The following is a 20,470-nucleotide window of genomic DNA, read 5'->3' on the forward strand; positions in this document are numbered from 1 at the left end:
AAGAGTGTTTAGTGCCGCCGCTCACCTTGTCAGCAATCGGCGTACGAGGTTACATCCAGAAAATGTGGAGAAGATGATGTTCATTAAAATGAATTATAATCAATTCCTCCGCGGAGACATTGACCAGCAGCAATTGCCTCCACAAAGTACACAGGGAGCTGAGATGGTGGATTCCAGTGGGGACGAATTGATAATCTGTGAGGAGGGGGATGTACACGGTGATATATCGGAGGGTGAAGATGAGGTGGACATCTTGCCTCTGTAGAGCCAGTTTGTGCAAGGAGAGATTAATTGCTTCTTTTTTGGGGGGGGTCCAAACCAACCCGTCATATCAGTCACAGTCGTGTGGCAGACCCTGTCACTGAAATGATGGGTTGGTTAAAGTGTGCATGTCCTGTTTTGTTTATACAACATAAGGGTGGGTGGGAGGGCCCAAGGACAATTCCATCTTGCACCTCTTTTTTCTTTTCTTTTTCTTTGCATCATGTGCTGATTGGGGAGGGTTTTTTGGAAGGGACATCCTGCGTGACACTGCAGTGCCACTCCTAGATGGGCCCGGTGTTTGTGTCGGCCACTAGGGTCGCTAATCTTACTCACACAGTCAGCTACCTCATTGCGCCTCTTTTTTTCTTTGCGTCATGTGCTGTTTGGGGAGGGTTTTTTGGAAGGGACATCCTGCGTGACACTGCAGTGCCACTCCTAGATGGGCCCGGTGTTTGTGTCGGCCACTAGGGTCGCTAATCTTACTCACACAGCTACCTCATTGTGCCTCTTTTTTTCTTTGCGTCATGTGCTGTTTGGGGAGGGTTTTTTGGAAGGGACATCCTGCGTGACACTGCAGTGCCACTCCTAGATGGGCCCGGTGTTTGTGTCGGCCACTAGGGTCGCTAATCTTACTCACACAGCTACCTCATTGCGCCTCTTTTTTTCTTTGCGTCATGTGCTGTTTGGGGAGGGTTTTTTGGAAGGGACATCCTGCGTGACACTGCAGTGCCACTCCTAGATGGGCCCGGTGTTTGTGTCGGCCACTAGGGTCGCTTATCTTACTCACACAGCGACCTCGGTGCAAATTTTAGGACTAAAAATAATATTGTGAGGTGTGAGGTATTTAGAATAGACTGAAAATGAGTGTAAATTATGGTTTTTGAGGTTAATAATACTTTGGGATCAAAATGACCCCCAAATTCTATGATTTAAGCTGTTTTTTAGTGTTTTTTGAAAAAAACACCCGAATCCAAAACACACCCGAATCCGACAAAAAAAATTCGGTGAGGTTTTGCCAAAACGCGTTCGAACCCAAAACACGGCCGCGGAACCGAACCCAAAACCAAAACACAAAACCCGAAAAATTTCAGGCGCTCATCTCTAATAAAAACTAGGTGAGGTTTTTCATAATTTTTTTTGGTTAATATTACTTGCTGTAACTTACCTTTTATACAGAAGAATTGCAATCACAATACAAATGATAAAAACTACAGCTAGAACTGGTCCAACTACCCAAATTAAGCCCTCTTCTTCATCGGTCATTGGCTGTGGGTCAAGTTCCATAGAGACAACAGGATCTGAATAGGGGCTTGTGGCAAACATTGTCTGCAAAAATAAAACAAGCTATGTTTAAAACTAACACAAACATACAATATATTCTACTCTTATGTTAAACCAAGGATTAGCAACTTTTTGACTTCCAGCTGGTCTTCTTTGAGGCCCAGTTATCAATTCTGGAATTCGACTGACAGTAAAATGAACATTATTAATATTTTTTTCTTAAATATGCCCAAAATATGCCCATTAACCAAGTCGCAATTAGTGTACAGACCTGTTCACAAATTCCCCCGGAGCACTGTATTGTCAATTGTAAAGGACAACGGAATATGCTGGCACTATCTAAATAAATAAGTTAATAATTCTCCAAGCTTTTAGAAAACATATTGAAATAAAGAAAGCAGGTGAATTTCATAAGCGTTGATAGATAAACACCATTGTTGTATAGCAAATTTACATTACACTAGAAAAGACAAATAATTATTCTAAAACAATTGTTCTTATATTAATAATTGTGGTTTTCACTTATACTATAACGTATATGCATACATTTGTTAATAACAACTATATAATGTATCATTTCTTGATGTACTCCTGTGCCTAGTACTGTATGTATCAACCTATTTCGAAATGCTACGTAGTCACATGTTATTTGCAAAAAAATTATAATAATGAAATATCAATGTTTTGCTCCAACAAATTAGAAGGCAATAAACTGTATTTTTCCCCCCAGAAAGCTGTAATTTGCTTACATATTAGCTATAAATTGGCAGAATATAACTTTCTGTGCATGGCTCTTATCATGTGGCTGAAATGATGTTCACCGTAAAAGCTATTTATTCATGCAATCCCCAGACAAAGCAGGAACCTTTCATTTTCCACAGGCATTTTAAAATATATAACTGCTGGAAAATGCATGCCTCAGTACTCTCTGTAATAATCTTGGTGAGGAAGGTCTATCAATTGCCGAGCACCTCTTAACAGGAAATGCAGAAATTGGTAGCACTTTTCAAACTAGCAGAAGTCATACAGCATCAATACACTATTCAATAAATTGCTAATTACTGTGTTAGCCGGGTATTGTAGGTAGAAAATGTAAAGTTAATGCCAGTAATTTCTGAGGTAATTTAAAATAACACTAGGCAGGTTTTAATACGAAGAGTGTCAGAAAATAATTATGCATTTTGTACATGGTATAAAAATGCATACTAGTGTGGAAAAAGAAGGGTTCTGGGCTATGCTATAAAAAGAGGGTAGCTTGGCATACCCTCTTCACAATAACAGAATAGGATTGTATAAACATCTGAATGTGTTGCCCATTTCTTAAATGATAGCTGGGTTATTTGTGCTCTAGTGCCCAGCGGCCGTGTCAAGAACAGGTAGCACAGAGCCCGTCTCCAACAGCAGCTGTATGGACCAGGTAGGAAATGATGCAGAGATTGAGGGGCTGGGCTGACTGTGGCTACGGCCTTTCAGGCTACAGTGCACTGGGCAACAGCCCTTGACCAGCCACATCTAAATAATTGTGTGACGAGGGGCAAATGGAAGTACTAATCCACCATTTAAAGTTAGTTTCCATTTAAAGTTAGTTTCCGGAGACAGTGGGGTATATGCAATTGCGGTCGAATCCCGGCTGGAATTCGACCGTTTTTAAATTCGACACAATTCGACAGTCACTTACCCTCCCACCGGGACCCGAATTCGACATATTCATAAAAAACGGATTCGACAGTCCCGCTGTCGAAAAAAAACTGACCAATTGACGTATAGTGTGCGTCCTGGATTCGACTTTTTGGACGGCACAAAAATGGTTAAAGAACCCTGAAAAAAAATGCGTGGGGTCCCCCTCCTAAGCATAACCAGCCTCGGGCTCTTTGAGCCGGTCCTGGTTGTAAAAATACGGGGGGAACAATGACAGGGGATTCCCCGTATTTTTAGAACCAGCACCGGGCTCTGCGTCCGGTCCTGGTGCAAAAAATACAGGGGACAAAAGACGTAGGAGTCCCCCGTATTTTTAACACCAGCAGCGGGCTCCACTAGCTGGAGAGATAATGCCACAGCCGGGGGACACTTTTTTACCGGTCCCAGCGGCCGTGGCATTAAATCCCCAACTAGTCACCCCTGGCCGGGGTACCCTGGAGGAGTGGGGACCCCTTAAATCAAGGGGTCCCCCCCTCCAGGCACCCAAGGGCCAGGGGTGAAGCCCGAGGCTGTCCTCCCCATCCAAGGGCTGTGGATGGGGGGCTGATAGCCTTGTGTCAAATAAAAGAATATTGTTTTTTGCAGCAGAACTACAAGTCCCAGCAAGCCTCCCCCGCAAGCTGGTACTTGGAGAACCACAAGTACCAGCATGCGGGGGGGGGAAACGGGCCCGCTGGTACCTATAGTTCTACTGCAAAAAAAATACCCAAATAAAAACAGTACATGCACACCGTGAAAGTAAAACTTTATTACATACATGCCGACACACACATACTTACCTATGTTCACACGCCGACCTCTGTCCACGTCTCCAAGATGAATCCATGGGGTACCTGAAAATAAAATTATACTCACCAAAATCCAGTGTAGCATCTCTCGTCTTCTTTTTTGTAATCCACGAACTTGGCAAAAAAACAAACCGCATTACTCGGACCACGCACTGAAAGGGGTCCCATGTTTACACATGGGACCCCTTTCCCCGAATGCTGAGACCCCCCGTGACTCCTGTCACAGAGGGTCCCTTCATCCAATCAGGGAGCGCCACGTCGTGGCACTCTCCTGATTGGCTGTGCGCGTCTGAGCTGTCAGACGGCACATTGCACAGCCGCTGCATTATCTTCAATGGTGGGAACTTTGCGGTCAGCGATGAGGTAACTCGCGGTCAGCGGCTGACTGCGGGTAACCTCACCGCTGACCGCAAAGTTCCCACCATTGAAGATAATGGAGCGGTATGTGCTATGCGCGTCTGACAGCTCAGACGCGCAAAGCCAATAAGGAGAGTGCCACGACGTGGCGCTCCCTGATTGGCTGAAGGGACCCTCTGTGACAGGAGTCACCGGGGGTCTCAGCATTCGGGGAAAGGGGTCCCATGTGTAAACATGGGACCCCTTTCAGTGCGTGGTCCGGGTAATGTGTTTTCTTTTTTTGCCAAGTACGTGGATTGCAAAAAAGAACAGGACACAACTACACTGGATTTTGGTGAGTATAATTTTATTTTCAGATACACCGTGGATTCTACTTAGAGAAGTGGACAGAGGTCGGCGTGTGAACATAGGTAAGTATGTGCGTGTCGGCATGTATGTAATAAAGTTTTACTATCACGGTGTGTGTGTACTGTTTTTATTTGGGTATTTTTTTGCAGCAAAACTACAGGTACCAGCGGGCCCATTTCCCCCCCGCATGCTGGTACTTGTGGTTCTCCAAGTACCAGCTTGCGGGGGAGGCTTGTTGGGACTTGTAGTTCTGCTGCAAAAAACAATATTCTTTTATTTGACACAAGGCTATCAGCCCCCCCATCCGCAGCCCTTGGATGTGGGGGACAGCCTCGGGCTTCACCCCTGGCCATTGGGTGCCTGGAGGGGGGACCCCTTGATTTAAGGGGTCCCCACTCCTCCAAGGTACCGCGGCCAGGGGTGACTAGTTGGGGATTTGATGCCACGGCTGCAGGGTCCGATATAAAAGTGTCCTCCGGCTGTGGCATTATCTCTCCAGCTAGTGGAGCCCGGTGCTGGTGTTAAAAATACGGGGGACCCCTACGTCTTTTGTCCCCCGTATTTTTTGCACCAGGACCGGATGCAGAGCCCGGTGCTGGTTCTAAAAATACGGGGGATCCCCTGTCAATTTTTTCGCCGTATTTTTACAACCAGGACCGGCTCAAAGAGTCCGAGGCTGGTTATGCTTAGGAGGGGGGACCCCACGCATTTTTTTTCTTGATTTTAACCCATTCCCACCCCTTCCCACTGAAAACCATGCTCTCTCTATTTTAGTCAGTTAAAAAAAAAATATTCTTTTAAAAAATATATAAATAATACTTGTGCCTCCTAATAGACAAACCAAGTAGATAATCCTTTCTAATATAAATAGATATGCTATTAGCAACAAAAAAAACACAAAAAAAATGTTTTTATTTTTTTTATTAGATTCCGCCAGCAAAGTGAGGCGGAATGAAATTGACGAAATTACTGTCGAAAAGCACTGTTGTCGAATCGACATTCTTCAATTGAATATACTTTTGTCGAAAAGCCACATTTTTAACATTGCAGACATGTCGAATTTGAGTAAATGTCGAATTGCAAAAAGTCGAATCTGAAACGGCAGGTTTTTTGTCGAAAAGTACTGTATTGCATTGTCGAATCCAATTCGACATTTTTTTTTGTCGAAAATGCCCCGTTTTTCGACTTTTGCTGTAATTCGACCGCAATTGCATATACCCCAGTATCTGTTATAGACCTAATGATGTGTGTGCTCAGAGTAAAGTCTAGTTTGGATCAATTTAATGGAAGGGGAAGATGAAACATAGTATTAGAGTATGAATGAATGAGAATATAGTTTAGTATGTCAGTATGTGACAATGATATGTTACAGTGGGGATTGAAAAATTCATTTTAATGTACAAAAAGAAGGCAAGGAAAGATGGAAAAATCTCCAAAAGGCATCAAATTACATATTAGACATTCTTATAACATGTCAAAAAAAGTTTGATTTTATTTCCATCATTTACACTTTCAAAAGAACAGAAAACAAAAAATGGCGTCTGCAAAAGTTTGGGCACCCTGCAGAGTTAATAGCTTGTACTGCCCCCTTTGGCAAGTATCACAGCTTGTAAACGCTTTTTGTAGCCAGCCAAGAGTCTTTCAATTCTTGTTTGAGGTATCTTCGCCCATTCTTCCTTACAAAAGTCTTCAAGTTCTTTGAGATTCCTGGGCTGTCTGTGACGCACTGCTCTTTTAAGGTCTATCCATAGATTTTCAATTATGTTGAGGTCAGGAGATTGTGAAGGCCATGGCAAAACCTTCAGTTTACGCCTCTTGATGTAATCCACCGTGGATGTTGAGGTGTGTTTAGGATCATTATCCATTTGTAGAAGCCAGCCTCTCTTTAACTTCAGCTTTTTCACAGATGGCATCAAGTTAGCGTCCAAAATTTGCTGGAATCTTATTGAATCCATTTTTCCTTCTACTCGTGAAATGTTCTTTGTGCCACTGGCTGCAATACAATCCCAAAGCATGATTGATCCACCCCCATGCTTAACAGTTGGACAGAGGATCTTTTCATTAAATTCTGTGCCCTTCCTTCTCCAAACGTACCTATGCTCATTCCGTCCAAAAAGTTTGATTTTAACCTCATTGGTCCACAGAACTTTATTCCAAAATGCATCAGGCTTGTCTATATGTTCATTTGCAAACTTCAAACGCTGATTTTTGTGGTGAGGACATAGAAGAGGTTTTCTTCTGATGACTCTTCTATGAAGACCATATTTGTACAAGTATCTCTTTATAGTGGAATAGTGTACCACAACTCCAGTGTCTGCCAGATCTTCCTGGAGGGATCGTGCAGTCAAACGTGGATTTTGACTTGCTTTTCTCACAATCCTGCGAGCTGTTCTGTCTGATATTTTTCTTGGTCTTCCAGATATTGCTTTAACTTCGCCTGTTCCTGATGACTGCAATTTCTTAATTACATTCCAAACAGAGGATATGGGCATCTGATAACGCTTTGCTATCTTCTTATAGCCTTCTCCTGCTTTGTGAGCGTCAACTATTCTCAGTTTCAGTGTTCTACACAACTGCTTAGTGGAACCCATGGTGCTGATTGTTGGAGCAAGGTCAGATGAGTCTGGGCTTTTAAAACCTTTGAGATTGACATCACATGGTCTTTCCAGATGATGATTGAGAACAATCCATGACACTGCCAGGTCTCAGCTGTCCAAAACTCTGCAGGGTGCCAAAACTTTTGCAGACGCCATTTTTTGTTTTCTGTTCTTTTGAAAGTGTGAATGATGGAAATAAAATCAAACTTTTTTTGACATGTTATAAGAATGTCTAATCTGTAATTTGATGCCTTTTGGAGATTTTTCCATCTTTCCTTGGCTTCGTTTTGCACATTAAAATTAATTTTTGCCTGGGGTGCCCAAACTTTTAATCCCTACTGTATATGCTAAAATAGTCACAATAGTGCAAAATATTATTTTGAATGACCAGTGATGTCAGAGAATGGTGTCAATATCTTAGCCATTTTTATAAGCATTCACTCCACACAGGAATTATAACATCATATGCATTATCTTAGTTAACTGGGGTGTGGAGAACGGGCAGTTACAAATTAACCAGACCTAGTATTCTATAGGGAACTGAAAGTGCCGGGAGATGCATATCCATGTCCTCTTGTGATACTGTAATTACTCCTACTAGTGAGTGCATAGGCAAATGAAAGGGAGGGTTTCTGGTTGCCCAGAATCCCCTCTCCTATTGGACAGCGGCTCAAATTATAACAATAGCATATAATATGATAACTAGGGCTGCCGCAGCAACATGCAGTTTAAGGGACAGAGCAGAGTCCAGTGTAGCAGCTTCTACTTCCGAGTTTGCTGGTTGTATGTACATATCTGTGTGCTTAATCAGTGCATTGGACCAGAGAGTAGCTGCCAGGAAGAAGAGACAGGTGCCTTACCATGATGTGGGAGAATTTGTGATTAGAAAGTGCAGTCCTGTCTCTACTGGTTCTATTATGTTTGTGTATTTCTTTATATATTATGGGATGTTTAACCTTTTACTGACCACTTACTACATGTTAGATAAATACGTTTGATACAGTCTATACTATAGACCATGTATACACTAGCTAGTGTTTAAAAAAGACTGATGTGAACATATATGCTCCAGGGTCGGTACTAGGTTCTTCTACTGCTCCCCCAGACTTCCACACCTGCTCCAATGTTCTGCAGAGAGGGGGAATGCGGACTGCATTGTGAAACACCCCTCTAGAAATCCTGCATTTGCTACTGGAGTATCTATAGAATGAGAGGGCATAGTCACGTTCCCTCTACTGGCTATTCCCTGACATTACCCGGGGCTGCCCTGCTATATAGAAGTTATATACAAAAGCAAATACAAGTACAGTATATATATATATTTTTACATTTTTATTGCAATATCAAGTATACAAAAAAGCAAATGTGTGCATATGGTTTTGCTTTCATAAACAATAATATAAATACTTTGTACAGTAGTGCTTACGTTTACCTACCATTCCAAACCAACAAAAAGCTGTATTCTACGCAGTTTTTCAAAACAAAATATACACTTAAAATTATAGACGAGCGGGTTCGGTTTTACTGGATTTATCCGAATCTCCTTATTGGCTATCGGACGTCACGTGTTTTGGTTAGCCAATAAGAAAAATCCAGAAAAAAAGAAATGGCGATAATTCTGGCGTAAAGAACCGAGTAAATCTGAACCCGCTCATCTCTACTTAAAATGATACCATATATATTGTATTGCTAGTTTTGCCATGAATTAAACACTTACAATGTGTAGGAATAATATGGTAGCCCAACTTGGCTGGCATACCATTTTAAAAATTAGAAAACATACTCCATCAAACAAGGGATGCCTATTTTTATTTGAGCTAGGATGTGGGATATATGGGCATTAGACACCCCCACACTCATCTCTGGAAAACTTAATGTTTTGTATAGTGTTGGTTGTCAATGTCTGATAATCACGTGACCAGACAATAACGCATCACTTGAAAAAAAGTGGATTCCCTTCTAGTAATAAAGGGAAAGCCCTGTCCCTTCTGTGAAGTTGAAGTGGGTTGAGTTGTTGTCATAATAGTAAGGGCTATTTCACATGCTATGGATTTGACCGGGCGGCAGAAAGTCATCAGTTTTTTTCCTAGGTATGTTTTTTAATGACTGCTACACATGGGGGCTTTCAGACAGTACGGTTATGGCACGGCTGCCGGGTTGCAGCCGTAAATATCCACTGACAAGTCCGGCTGCCGTACTAGTGCCGTGCAGTCCTTGAATGCAGTGAGCTGAGTGTGTGAATGTGTGCTTTCATACACAATGGTTTTTTTGTGCCATGCTGCTGCTACTGCGCATGGGCACAGCATTACACACAGTGGGAAAGGCACTGTCGGATGGCAAAAAGCCGGACAAAGTTTGTCCGGCTTTTTGCCATCCGGTCAAAACCGTAGTGTGTGAAACTGACCTAAGGCTTCCTCTTCAGTTACCCAGCTGTAGTAATTACTAATGGTGCAATGGTTAGCTAGTTTTCCTACAAACTTACAGCACTACAGTGCTGGGGATCAGGGCCGGATTAAGGTCTGTGGGTGCCCCTGGGCAACAAATGTGTGGGGCCCCCACACACTATCCTCACAACTGTAAAAAAACATCGGAGTAGGAGTACAGCATTTACCTGTCTCCTCTCTGTCCTCCTTGGCAGGTGAGCTGTTCCTTTACTGCTGCTGCCGCCGAGGAGCTTCACTCACGGCAGTGTGAAGTCTCGCGAGATAATGTCAAATGTCAGAGGAGGATGGAGAGGAGACAGGTAAATGTTGTACTCCTACTCCAATGTTTTTTTGCAGTTCTGAGGACAGTGTGTGGGGGCCCCGGGATGACCGCCCCTTCCGCCCCACTGTTAATCCGGCTCTGCTGGGGATGAAAGGGACTCATCCTTGACATTATTGGTGTACGTGCTGAGGACGAGTCAGACAAGTTCTCAGCAGTCAACTTTTTCTCTTCAATATTTATTATAAAGAAAGATCAAAGTTATAAAAGGGTTTGGTATATTAAATTGACATTCATAATGTTGGCCTAATAATGACGATATAGCCATTATGTCGACATTGACATTTTCATAATGTCGACACTGGTGAAATATCAACATGGACAGAAAGTTGTTTTAAAGAAATGTCTATTGCAAATCTAACCCCTAATCTTAACGCTAACCCAAAACCTTAAGCCTAATGCTATTTTTGACATTTTGACAATTTTCACCTATTGAAATTCAGTCCATGTCAACATTTATGATTTTGCCATTTTCACCATGTTGAAACCATAACTGTTGACAATCTAGTATGTTATTGTTAATGTCAACATACTGACTGCAAACCATTATACAAATGTTTATCACATATATGATTTAGGACAATACAACCAAACAAATAAATAAATAAATAGACTAAATAATTCTAAATATTCCAAACCTTGTACAACCTGGTGTTAATTTTATGTGTTTAACAGTATAGTTATATGAGTCTAAAATAGGACTCATTTGCCCTTATTTATCAATGCGTGATAAATTTCACTGTGAGTGATAAATTGCACCAGCCAATCAGCTCCTAACTTCCATGTCACAGGCTGTGTTTGAAAAATGACAGGAGCGGATTGGCTGGTGCAATGTATCACTCATTGAAAAATAAGGTCTAGGTTTTCCAGTGTGTTGCGTTGACGTTAACTTTTTCTGAAAGGATAGTTATTTTATACAGTGTGTCAAAGTGAAGTGCATTGGTGAAGCCTAGTAAGCTATCATTAACACAAACACTAGCTAAAGTGTTAGTAAGAAGCACATGCAAAATGCTTTACACTTGCTTTTGTCATTAGCATTTTAGCAAAATAGAAGCAATAGAAATGAAATTACATTTCTTCTTTCTTGTCACAGATAACATATTAATGATATGCAAGGCCAGTTTTATTATAATAACTCCCTTGTACAGACTCATTGCCCCTGATTAATAAGTTATGCACATGTTGATGATGTTAATAATGGTACACTTCATTTGGAGTTTGTCACTTAGGTACGTTATGAACCATTTCAAAGGTTAGTGTAGAGAAATGTTTCAAATGAGAAACAAGTTACAAATATTCAACCAACCATCTGCGTCACCGACACACAGGTAGAACTACTTTCTAATAGTACATATCTCTGTACATCTGTACCTAATTACAAGACAACAATGGTCAAGGTTATGATAATATTAGATTTTTAAGAATAACTTTGGATGTTACAAAAGACATACAGTACAGTATATAACAGAGGTATGAAATTAAATGATTCTATTAATTTACTCCATATAATAGTAAGTAAGAAGTAACATTGGCACTACTTATGGACTAGGCTGGTTTCATAGATACTTTTTCAGTACAAGGTTGAAAGGCTAAAGAAAAAACTGTGAAAATGGATCTCCATGATTTATATTCTATATGAGATATAAACAGACTGCATTACATTTCATAAATATACATACTTCAGCAAAAGTGTAATCTTGCATACCTGTTCAGTGTGCTCTATTACTGCCAGAACAAAGAAAACATATTCTTGTCCGTTTTGCAGTTGCTTGTTCTCAAAGCCGCCATATTGTTTCTGATCTCCGAGGGTAAACTCCGTCGGAAGCACATCAAAGTGAGCTGCAATGTAAGGTTTGTCCTCAACTTCTCTCTTCAAACGAATACTTCTTCGATTCCGTGAACTCTTCTTTAGTAACTGATAAAAAAACAGAAATTGAAATGTTATTTAATATAAGAAATGTACATTAATTTCCAACATTAGTCTTACCATAGTAAAACCTCTGTGATATGTATATGTAGATTCTCATACATTTGTCACTCTGATTGGTGTGTTGATGAAAAGTTTACTTCAGGTTGTCCTACTGAACCTATTTAACTCAAACTGTTTCTGTACACTCAATCCTAACTATCTATCCAGTTCAGGACTGGGGGAGATATATCAACCCGTCTAAATAGCAGACATTAATAAGTAGCCCATAGCAACATGTCAGAATCTACCTACCATTTATTTTCTTTCAAGAAGCAGCCAATAAGATCTTAGATTTTTTTGAAAAATCAGGATCTACCTAGTATTTTATATAATGTACTACATAAATGATAGCTAGAAGCTGATTGACTGCTTTAATAAACTCCCCGATAATGTGACATGTCAAAAACAAACATAGTGATACCTTGTTCGAATACTAGCGTACAGATGGAAAACTTCACTGTAGCACTTGGCATACCATTTAGAACTGATTAACCAGAAAGCTAACCCACTAAGGGGTGGAATTCAATTAGCCCCGATAATATAACGGGTGAGAATCACAGGGGTAGCCTCAAGCTTTTTCACACTTTTTAGCTTTGTGCTATTCAATAAGAGCCCATTTTTTGCGCCCATGAAATTATTGAGCGTACACACAGAGAATCTGTGAGAAGTTCACAGACCTATGTGTTAACATCATACTTGCCTACTCTTCCAAATCGGTCGGCAGTCTCTCGAAGATCGGATGACACCCCCCCCCCCTTCCCCCCAGCCCATTGGAAGAGTAGGCAAGTCTCCCGACATCTCTGCACAACCCTGGACCCAGCCGCCCACTTTGCGAGTAAAGTGGAAGGTCTGGGCGGCTGATGACGCCATTCTTGCTGAATTAAATGATCCTAGCCACACCCCCAGCTGTATGATGCTGGTAATCTAACAGCAATTCCCGGCACTCCCCCTGTTATATAGCCAAATAGTACTTGCTGCGGTGCCCTCCTTGGTATACTGGTACTGTATAAAGTGCAGATGATGAGGCGGCACTCAGGAGATGTTTTAATCAAGGTGAATCATACTTTACATGGATATAACGCAAATAATGAATGATTCACCTTGATTAAAACGTCTCCTGAGTGCTGCCTCATCATCTGCACTATATATATATATATATATATATCCAACCAAGTTTTGCTGTACTGTTATGTCCTGACGACGGGGCTAAGACCCCCGAAACGTTGATTGTGGATAAAAATTATTTCAACTGATTGCTCAGACTCCAGAGTGCCAGTTACTTTTCTGGATTTATATATATATATATATATATATATATATATATATATACACACATATATACATTCCAAACGGACCGGCACTCCCACTATTTTCTATACACAGGCTCCGGTGCCCTCCAGGAAAATCCACAACCAGAAAATAAGAGGCGGCACTCGGAGGCTTAAAAGTGCAAATCAAAATTGTATTCCCACAAAGAAGAACTAACGTTTCGGGGTCACAATACCCCTTTGTCAAAGTGGTATTGTGACCCCGAAACGTTAGTTCTTCTTTGTGGGAATACAATTTTGATTTGCACTTTTAAGCCTCCGAGTGCCGCCTCTTATTTTCTGGTACACACATATATATATATATATATATATATATATATAGCATGGCTGCGATGACGTGTCCCGGCCACCATGCTCCCATACCCCTGTGACACGTCACCCCTCGCAATGCCCCCGCCTTCCCCAGCTGAGCTGTCCTGGCTACTCCCTCCCGGTGAGAGCAGCCAGCAAGTCGGCAAGTATGGCTAACACTGCAGGAATTTCTGAAAACAGGTTACTTAACGGGAAAAAAATTTCAGAGCCTGCTGGGGTCCAGAAAAAAAATCCCCAATATTAGGTGCCGGCGGGCTGCATTCAGGGATAATTGGATAGGCCCGGCCGGGGGATCAATTAGCCTGTTGCAAATTACTCCGGCTAATTAAATTCCCCCCTATGTACAGTAGCTGTGGTATGCTGCAGAAAACAGAATAAACACTAAAATCCTTTTAATCTGCAAATATTGTTTGGGTAAGGGAGACGCTATACAAAAAAATTAAACATTTCACTGGACACTTCACCAAACCAGATGCAAACATTATCTTTTTCACAATATGTGTAAGTTCAAGTTTTATGATAATTCCCCTCTATGATATAAATAATGCATTCAAATTAAAGTGTTTGAGAGGTTAATTGAGGGTTACTTAGCCAGTCTCTAGGTAAATCAGTTACAATGAGATGACTGCCAAGATGGAAACAGTGAAATAAATGACATACACATTTGAAGAAGATGAAGGCACATAACTGTGTTAATGCAGAGGACAACACTGAGGATAAAAGCCTTTATATAATATTTAGAGTAAAAGCAGCAATATTTTTCCTTTAACCAAATGGTTTATGTGGTGAATGCAGTTCTAGGAGATATATGAAGGTCTTTGGTTCTTTATCGAGAATAATTTTCATTTTCCAGTCAATGCATATCTTATTTCCTCCACCATTAATTCTACAATGAGGCCTCAACTCTCAATTATATTGGTACAAAGTGGGAAGCAACCCATTCTGACCCAAAAAATTCTGAATTAATAAATGTTCTTTATCAAACTATTACACACATTAACGCACCACAAAGTACAAGATGATTAAAATGGCCCTTTGTTATGGGAACTGGCTTCACATACCCATACATTGTAATTTCAAGAAAGTTCAATGTCATTCCTTCTCAATCCTTTGAAACTTTGCATTGTATTACACATTTTCAAGGTTAAATCTCAGCCTTCTGCTTATAATGTTTTGCATTTGTGTACCAGTGTTTTCAGTAGCATGATTTAAAGCTTTTGATTTGTTTAGATTTGAATATGTTATTCAGGAAGCAGCATTTCATACAACCAGCATGACAAAAATAAATCTGTAAAAAACTGTTACAAAATTAATAAATTAATAAATCTACATATTTTTCGTAATAGTATCTGAATTATTCTGTAGTTTGTATAAAACTGTGCTGCAATTATAATAATTGTGCTATAACCTATACTAACCATTCAGACAGTATATGTGATCTTTGCTTTTTTCTGTTAATAAACCTTTTTGTGCATTCTGTTACATCACCATGCCTACTGCATTGTCACTGCATATATTTTCATTAAAAAAACAAATCTTGAACTGAATACACATCTGTTATAACTTATAAGTAGAGGTGTGCGGAATCGAATTTGCCAGGATTTACTCAGATCTCAAAACAGCGTCTCATTGGCTATCCGGCTGTCACGTGTTTTGGATAGCCAATAAGAAAAATCCGAACTTCGCTAATTTGGCATTAAGAACTGAGTAAACCCCGAAACCACACATCTCTAATTAGAAATGGTTGTAAAAGTATTCATATATAGATACACATGAATACGGGACATTTTTAGGAAATACTGAACTTAATACCAGACTGATCTACACTGAACATTTGAGGCCTAGTGGAACCTCAATCTGTTCACTTTAATACGAAGTTTCCATGAAAAAATCTCACAACATGTTTGTTATCAGGTATATTACACAGTTGGATTAATGCTGCTCTATGAGAGGCAGCTGATAAACCAAACACATTCCATGAAATATCAAATGAACTAGCATTGAGTTTTTCCATTTTAAGGTTAAACTACCGATCTAGTAACGACTATAAATCATTATGTACAAGAACAGTAGTGCTAATTATGACACAGTCATATACTGTATCTATGACCAGATTTTGTTTTATGCAAATGAGCTAATTCACAATAGGGTATTAGCAACAAAGTAAATAACTTGACAAAGGATCATGATGGGTTTCTGCTTTTAGTTTCTTAGTAATTAGAAAAAAATATATTTTACTGCTTATAATTTAAAAATATCAAACTGTTGATCCAGAAGAAAATTTGTACTCATTCTTATAGCTTCATGCAAATATCAGGATAAGTAAATCTATCCATCTTCATTTTCCAAATTGAATTTTTTTTTCTATTACCATATATTATTCACAACATAATAGTTCCTATTTAAACAGTAAACTATATATAATAATATACATTACATATAGATTTTTAGAAAAGCTTTATGGAAATTAAGCGGAAAAAAATTATATATATATATATATATATATATATATATAAACCACACAATAGTATCCTTATCTTGCGCCTAAATGGGAGCAGCACTATGGGAGAGATCCCTGTTGATAGATCTCAATAACATACAAGATAGAAACACAATTTCCCAGGTGCGCTAGGTAAAGCGTATTTACGATCGTAAATACGCTTTACCTAGCGCACCTGGGAAATTGTGTTTCTATATACATATATATATATATATATATATATATATACATATTTATTTTCCCCCCCCAAAGTATATAAAATGATAGTAAAGTAAAACCCTGCATAGTTCGGATATTATAAATATAGATGCGGATTACTAGTGATGGAACAGACCAAAGTGTTGTAAAGCTCACGTTTTCACAATCAAACCAGAACGTGATCTTATATACAGATATTATTTACTAGAAGTTAGAAAGCCACATATGCAAAACTATGGATATAAAATTACAGAACCAAAACAATCAAAATGTCCTTATTTTTGCAAATTAGAAAGAAAAGCATACATACAGTAAACAGCACAATAGAATAAACCAATAGGTGTAAACAAATTGATGTATTCTACCCTATAAATACAGTATACAATCACTTTTGTTCAGAAAACCTATTTATCCTGGACAGAGGCATACCAGATATGCTAGTGGATAGAAAAAGAACTATGAGGTACAGGTCAAAAGTTAAACTGCATTGCAAATTGCAATTTAGCTTTGTTTCAGTTTTTGCAAATGCTGCTAATGAACCAGATCTTTAATGGAGTTCATATCCATAGAGATGAAGCCATTGCCGTATAATCGTTTCACCTCTTTGAACTTTCACATCTTTCTTTCCACTGAGCATAGAATAAAATATTTATTACAAAGAGAGAAGATCAGGCTTTTTTTGCACTTTAATTTAAGTAATTAAACATTGTGTCCCTGAAGGCAGAAAACACAAATGAAACGTCCAATTCTGATTGACGTTTTGTATAAATTGCATGTGGAAGGCAGGACATTTTCTCTTTTAATTTGCCCAAAATGTCTGCAAACAACTGCTTAAAAATAACACAGTGAAAGCATTGGAGATTGCGTAACACAGGATGAAAATAAATGACAGATTATTCTGTATTACCTCATCCAATTCCATTTCATCTGGACCCTTATCCGGCTTCAGAAACTTTCCACGTGTTTTCTTCAAAGGGACTATAACAATATAATAGCCTCTGAAAAAATATAAATGGTTGATTTTAGACCGTATGATACAGAATATAAAAAAAATATCTAATATCATATATTAGGAAAACAGTGGTCATTATTGTAATAATTTCTGTACAATTGCAAATATGATCTGTGTTTTTCATTGTAATAGTGAGACATAGAGAATTTGCATGCTGCACACATTATCATAAGTTAATTCTGTGAACTAATTACAGCTTTGGTGGTTCTTCCGCTACAGTGCACCTTTAATGGCACCCTTATGAATGAGGAACAATATTTCATACTACAGCGCAGGCAGCTACTCATTAATTGTAAGATTTAGCCAATGAGCACTACAGACAACTAATACTGATGTTTACCTGTCTTGCTTCAACCACTAGTATAAAAGCAGTCTACTGTACTTATGGAGTTAAGAAAAGACCTTCTCTGATTTTACCTCAGATTCTCTCTATTTAACAAATTCAAATCTTAATCAGATATTTGTTTGGCAATAAGAATTTTTTTGCCACTTACCATTTTTTCAATAGACCTTTATGGCCATGAGTCAATTTAACAGTATATCAGGTCATGGGGACCAAAATTGCTTGCCTCCTGACAGTAGTAATGAATGCACATATCACTAGAACCTTTTGCTTACACTGGTAATCAGGCTGTCGGTAACCAGGAGAAAACCCTCACTGAGGAGCCCAAGTAAGTGGCAGCAGAAGAGCATTAACTATTGCTGTGATATGCAATTGATACTAGTGATGAGCGGGTTCGGTTCCTCGGAATCCGAACCCCCCCGAACTTCAGCCTTTTTACACGGATCCGAGGCAGACTCGGATCTTCCCGCCTTGCTCGGCTAACCCGAGCGCGCCCGAACGTCATCATCCCGCTGTCGGATTCTCGCGAGGCTCGTATTCTATCGCGAGACTCGGATTCTATATAAGGAGCCGCGCGTCGCCGCCATTTTCACACGTGCATTGAGATTGATAGGGAGAGGACGTGGCTGGCGTCCTCTCCGTTTATAGAGAAGAGAGTAGAGAGTTAGAGACACTATTTACTAATTTTGGGGAGCATATTAGGACTGGAGTACTACTACTTGCTGATAGTGTGACCAGTGACCATTGACCACCAGTTTAATTAATCCGTTCTCTGCCTGAAAAAAAATGATACACAGTGTGACACAGTCACATACCATATCTGTGCTCAGCCCAGTGTGCTGCATCATATGTAATACTGTATATCTGACTGTGCTGAGTGCTCACTGCTCACACAGCTTAATTGTGGGGGAGACTGGGGAGCAGTTATAGCAGGAGTACATAAATAATATATTTTAAGTACAGTGCACACTTTTGCTGCCAGAGTGCCACACTGCCAGTGTGACTGACCAGTGACCACACTGACCACCAGTATATTGTGATTGTCTGCTTAGGACGGAGTACTACTTGCTGATAGTGTGACCAGTGACCAGTGACCACCACCAGTTTAATTAATCCGTTCTCTGCCTGAAAAAAAACGATACACAGTGTGACACAGTCACATACCATATCTGTGCTCAGCCCAGTGTGCTGCATCATATGTAATACTGTATATCATTATCTGACTGTGCTGAGTGCTCACTGCTCACACAGCTTAATTGAGACTGGGGAGCAGTTATAGCAGGAGTACATATTTTAAGTACAGTGCACACTTTTGCTGCCAGAGTGCCACTGCCAGTGTGACTGACCAGTGACCACTGACCACCAGTATATTGTGATTGTCTGCTGACCACCAGTATATTGTGATTGTCTGCCTGAAAAAGTTAAACACTCGTCGTGTGGTGTTTTTATAAATGCATTCTGCAGACAGTGTCCAGTCTATATTAGCAGCAGACACAGTATGGTAGTCCACGGCTGTAGCTACCTCTGTGTCGGCAGTCGCTCGTCCATCCATAATTGTATACCACCTACCCGTGGTTTTTTTTCTTTTCTATCTTCTTGATACTAGTAGCTTACTTTAGGAGTCTGCAGTGCTGACAGACAGTGTCCAGCAGGTCCGTCATTACATAATATATACCTGTCCGGCTGCAGTACTAGTGTGATATATATATATATTTTAATTTTATCTCATTATCATCCAGTCTATATTAGCAGCAGACACAGTACGGTAGTCCACGGCTGTAGCTACCTCTGTGTTGGCAGTCGCTCGTCCATCCATAATTGTATACCACCTACCCGTGGTATTTTTTTTTTCTATCTTCTTGATACTAGTAGCTTACTTTAGGAGTCTGCAGTGCTGACAGACAGTGTCCAGCAGGTCCGTCATTACATAATATATACCTGTCCGGCTGCAGTACTAGTGTGATATATATGTATATAATTTAATTTTATCTCATTATCATCCAGTCTATATTAGCAGCAGACACAGTACGGTAGTCCACGGCTGTAGCTACCTCTGTGTCGGCAGTCGCTCGTCCATCCATAATTGTATACCACCTACCCGTGTTTTTTTTTTTCTTTCTATCTTCTTGATACTAGTAGCTTACTTTAGGAGTCTGCAGTGCTGACAGACAGTGTCCAGCAGGTCCGTCATTACATAATATATACCTGTCCGGCTGCAGTACTAGTGTGATATATATATATTTTAATTTTATCTCATTATCATCCAGTCTATATTAGCAGCAGACACAGTACGGTAGTCCACGGCTGTAGCTACCTCTGTGTCGGCAGTCGCTCGTCCATCCATAATTGTATACCACCTACCCGTGTTTTTTTTCTTTCTATCTTCTTGATACTAGTAGCTTACTTTAGGAGTCTGCAGTGCTGACAGACAGTGTCCAGCAGGTCCGTCATTACATAATATATACCTGTCCGGCTGCAGTACTAGTGTGATATATATATATATATTTTAATTTTATCTCATTATCATCCAGTCTATATTAGCAGCAGACACAGTACGGTAGTCCACGGCTGTAGCTACCTCTGTGTCGGCAGTCGCTCGTCCATCCATAATTGTATACCACCTACCCGTGTTTTTTTTTTTTTCTATCTTCTTGATACTAGTAGCTTACTTTAGGAGTCTGCAGTGCTGACAGACAGTGTCCAGCAGGTCCG

At 40.0% G+C, this 20,470-nt stretch overlaps 1 protein-coding gene across 38 annotated transcripts in view; it reads right to left on the bottom strand.

The window, feature by feature from the left end:
• PTPRD (protein tyrosine phosphatase receptor type D) overlaps positions 1-20,470 on the bottom strand; it is a 2,362,472-nt gene that overhangs the window by 120,332 nt on the left and 2,221,670 nt on the right. For all 38 annotated transcript variants that reach the window (XM_063914017.1, XM_063914015.1, XM_063914014.1 and 35 more), the window contains 3 exons: positions 17,311-17,401; positions 11,802-12,011; positions 1,430-1,590 (listed from right to left, as the gene is read on the bottom strand). In XM_063914017.1, coding sequence (XP_063770087.1) covers positions 1,430-1,590; positions 11,802-12,011; positions 17,311-17,401 — 462 coding nt within the window. The remainder of the gene's footprint in view (positions 1-1,429; positions 1,591-11,801; positions 12,012-17,310; positions 17,402-20,470) is intronic.

Source organism: Pseudophryne corroboree, chromosome 1 (genome assembly GCF_028390025.1).
Source record: "Pseudophryne corroboree isolate aPseCor3 chromosome 1, aPseCor3.hap2, whole genome shotgun sequence".
Taxonomy (NCBI): Eukaryota; Metazoa; Chordata; class Amphibia; order Anura; family Myobatrachidae; genus Pseudophryne; species Pseudophryne corroboree.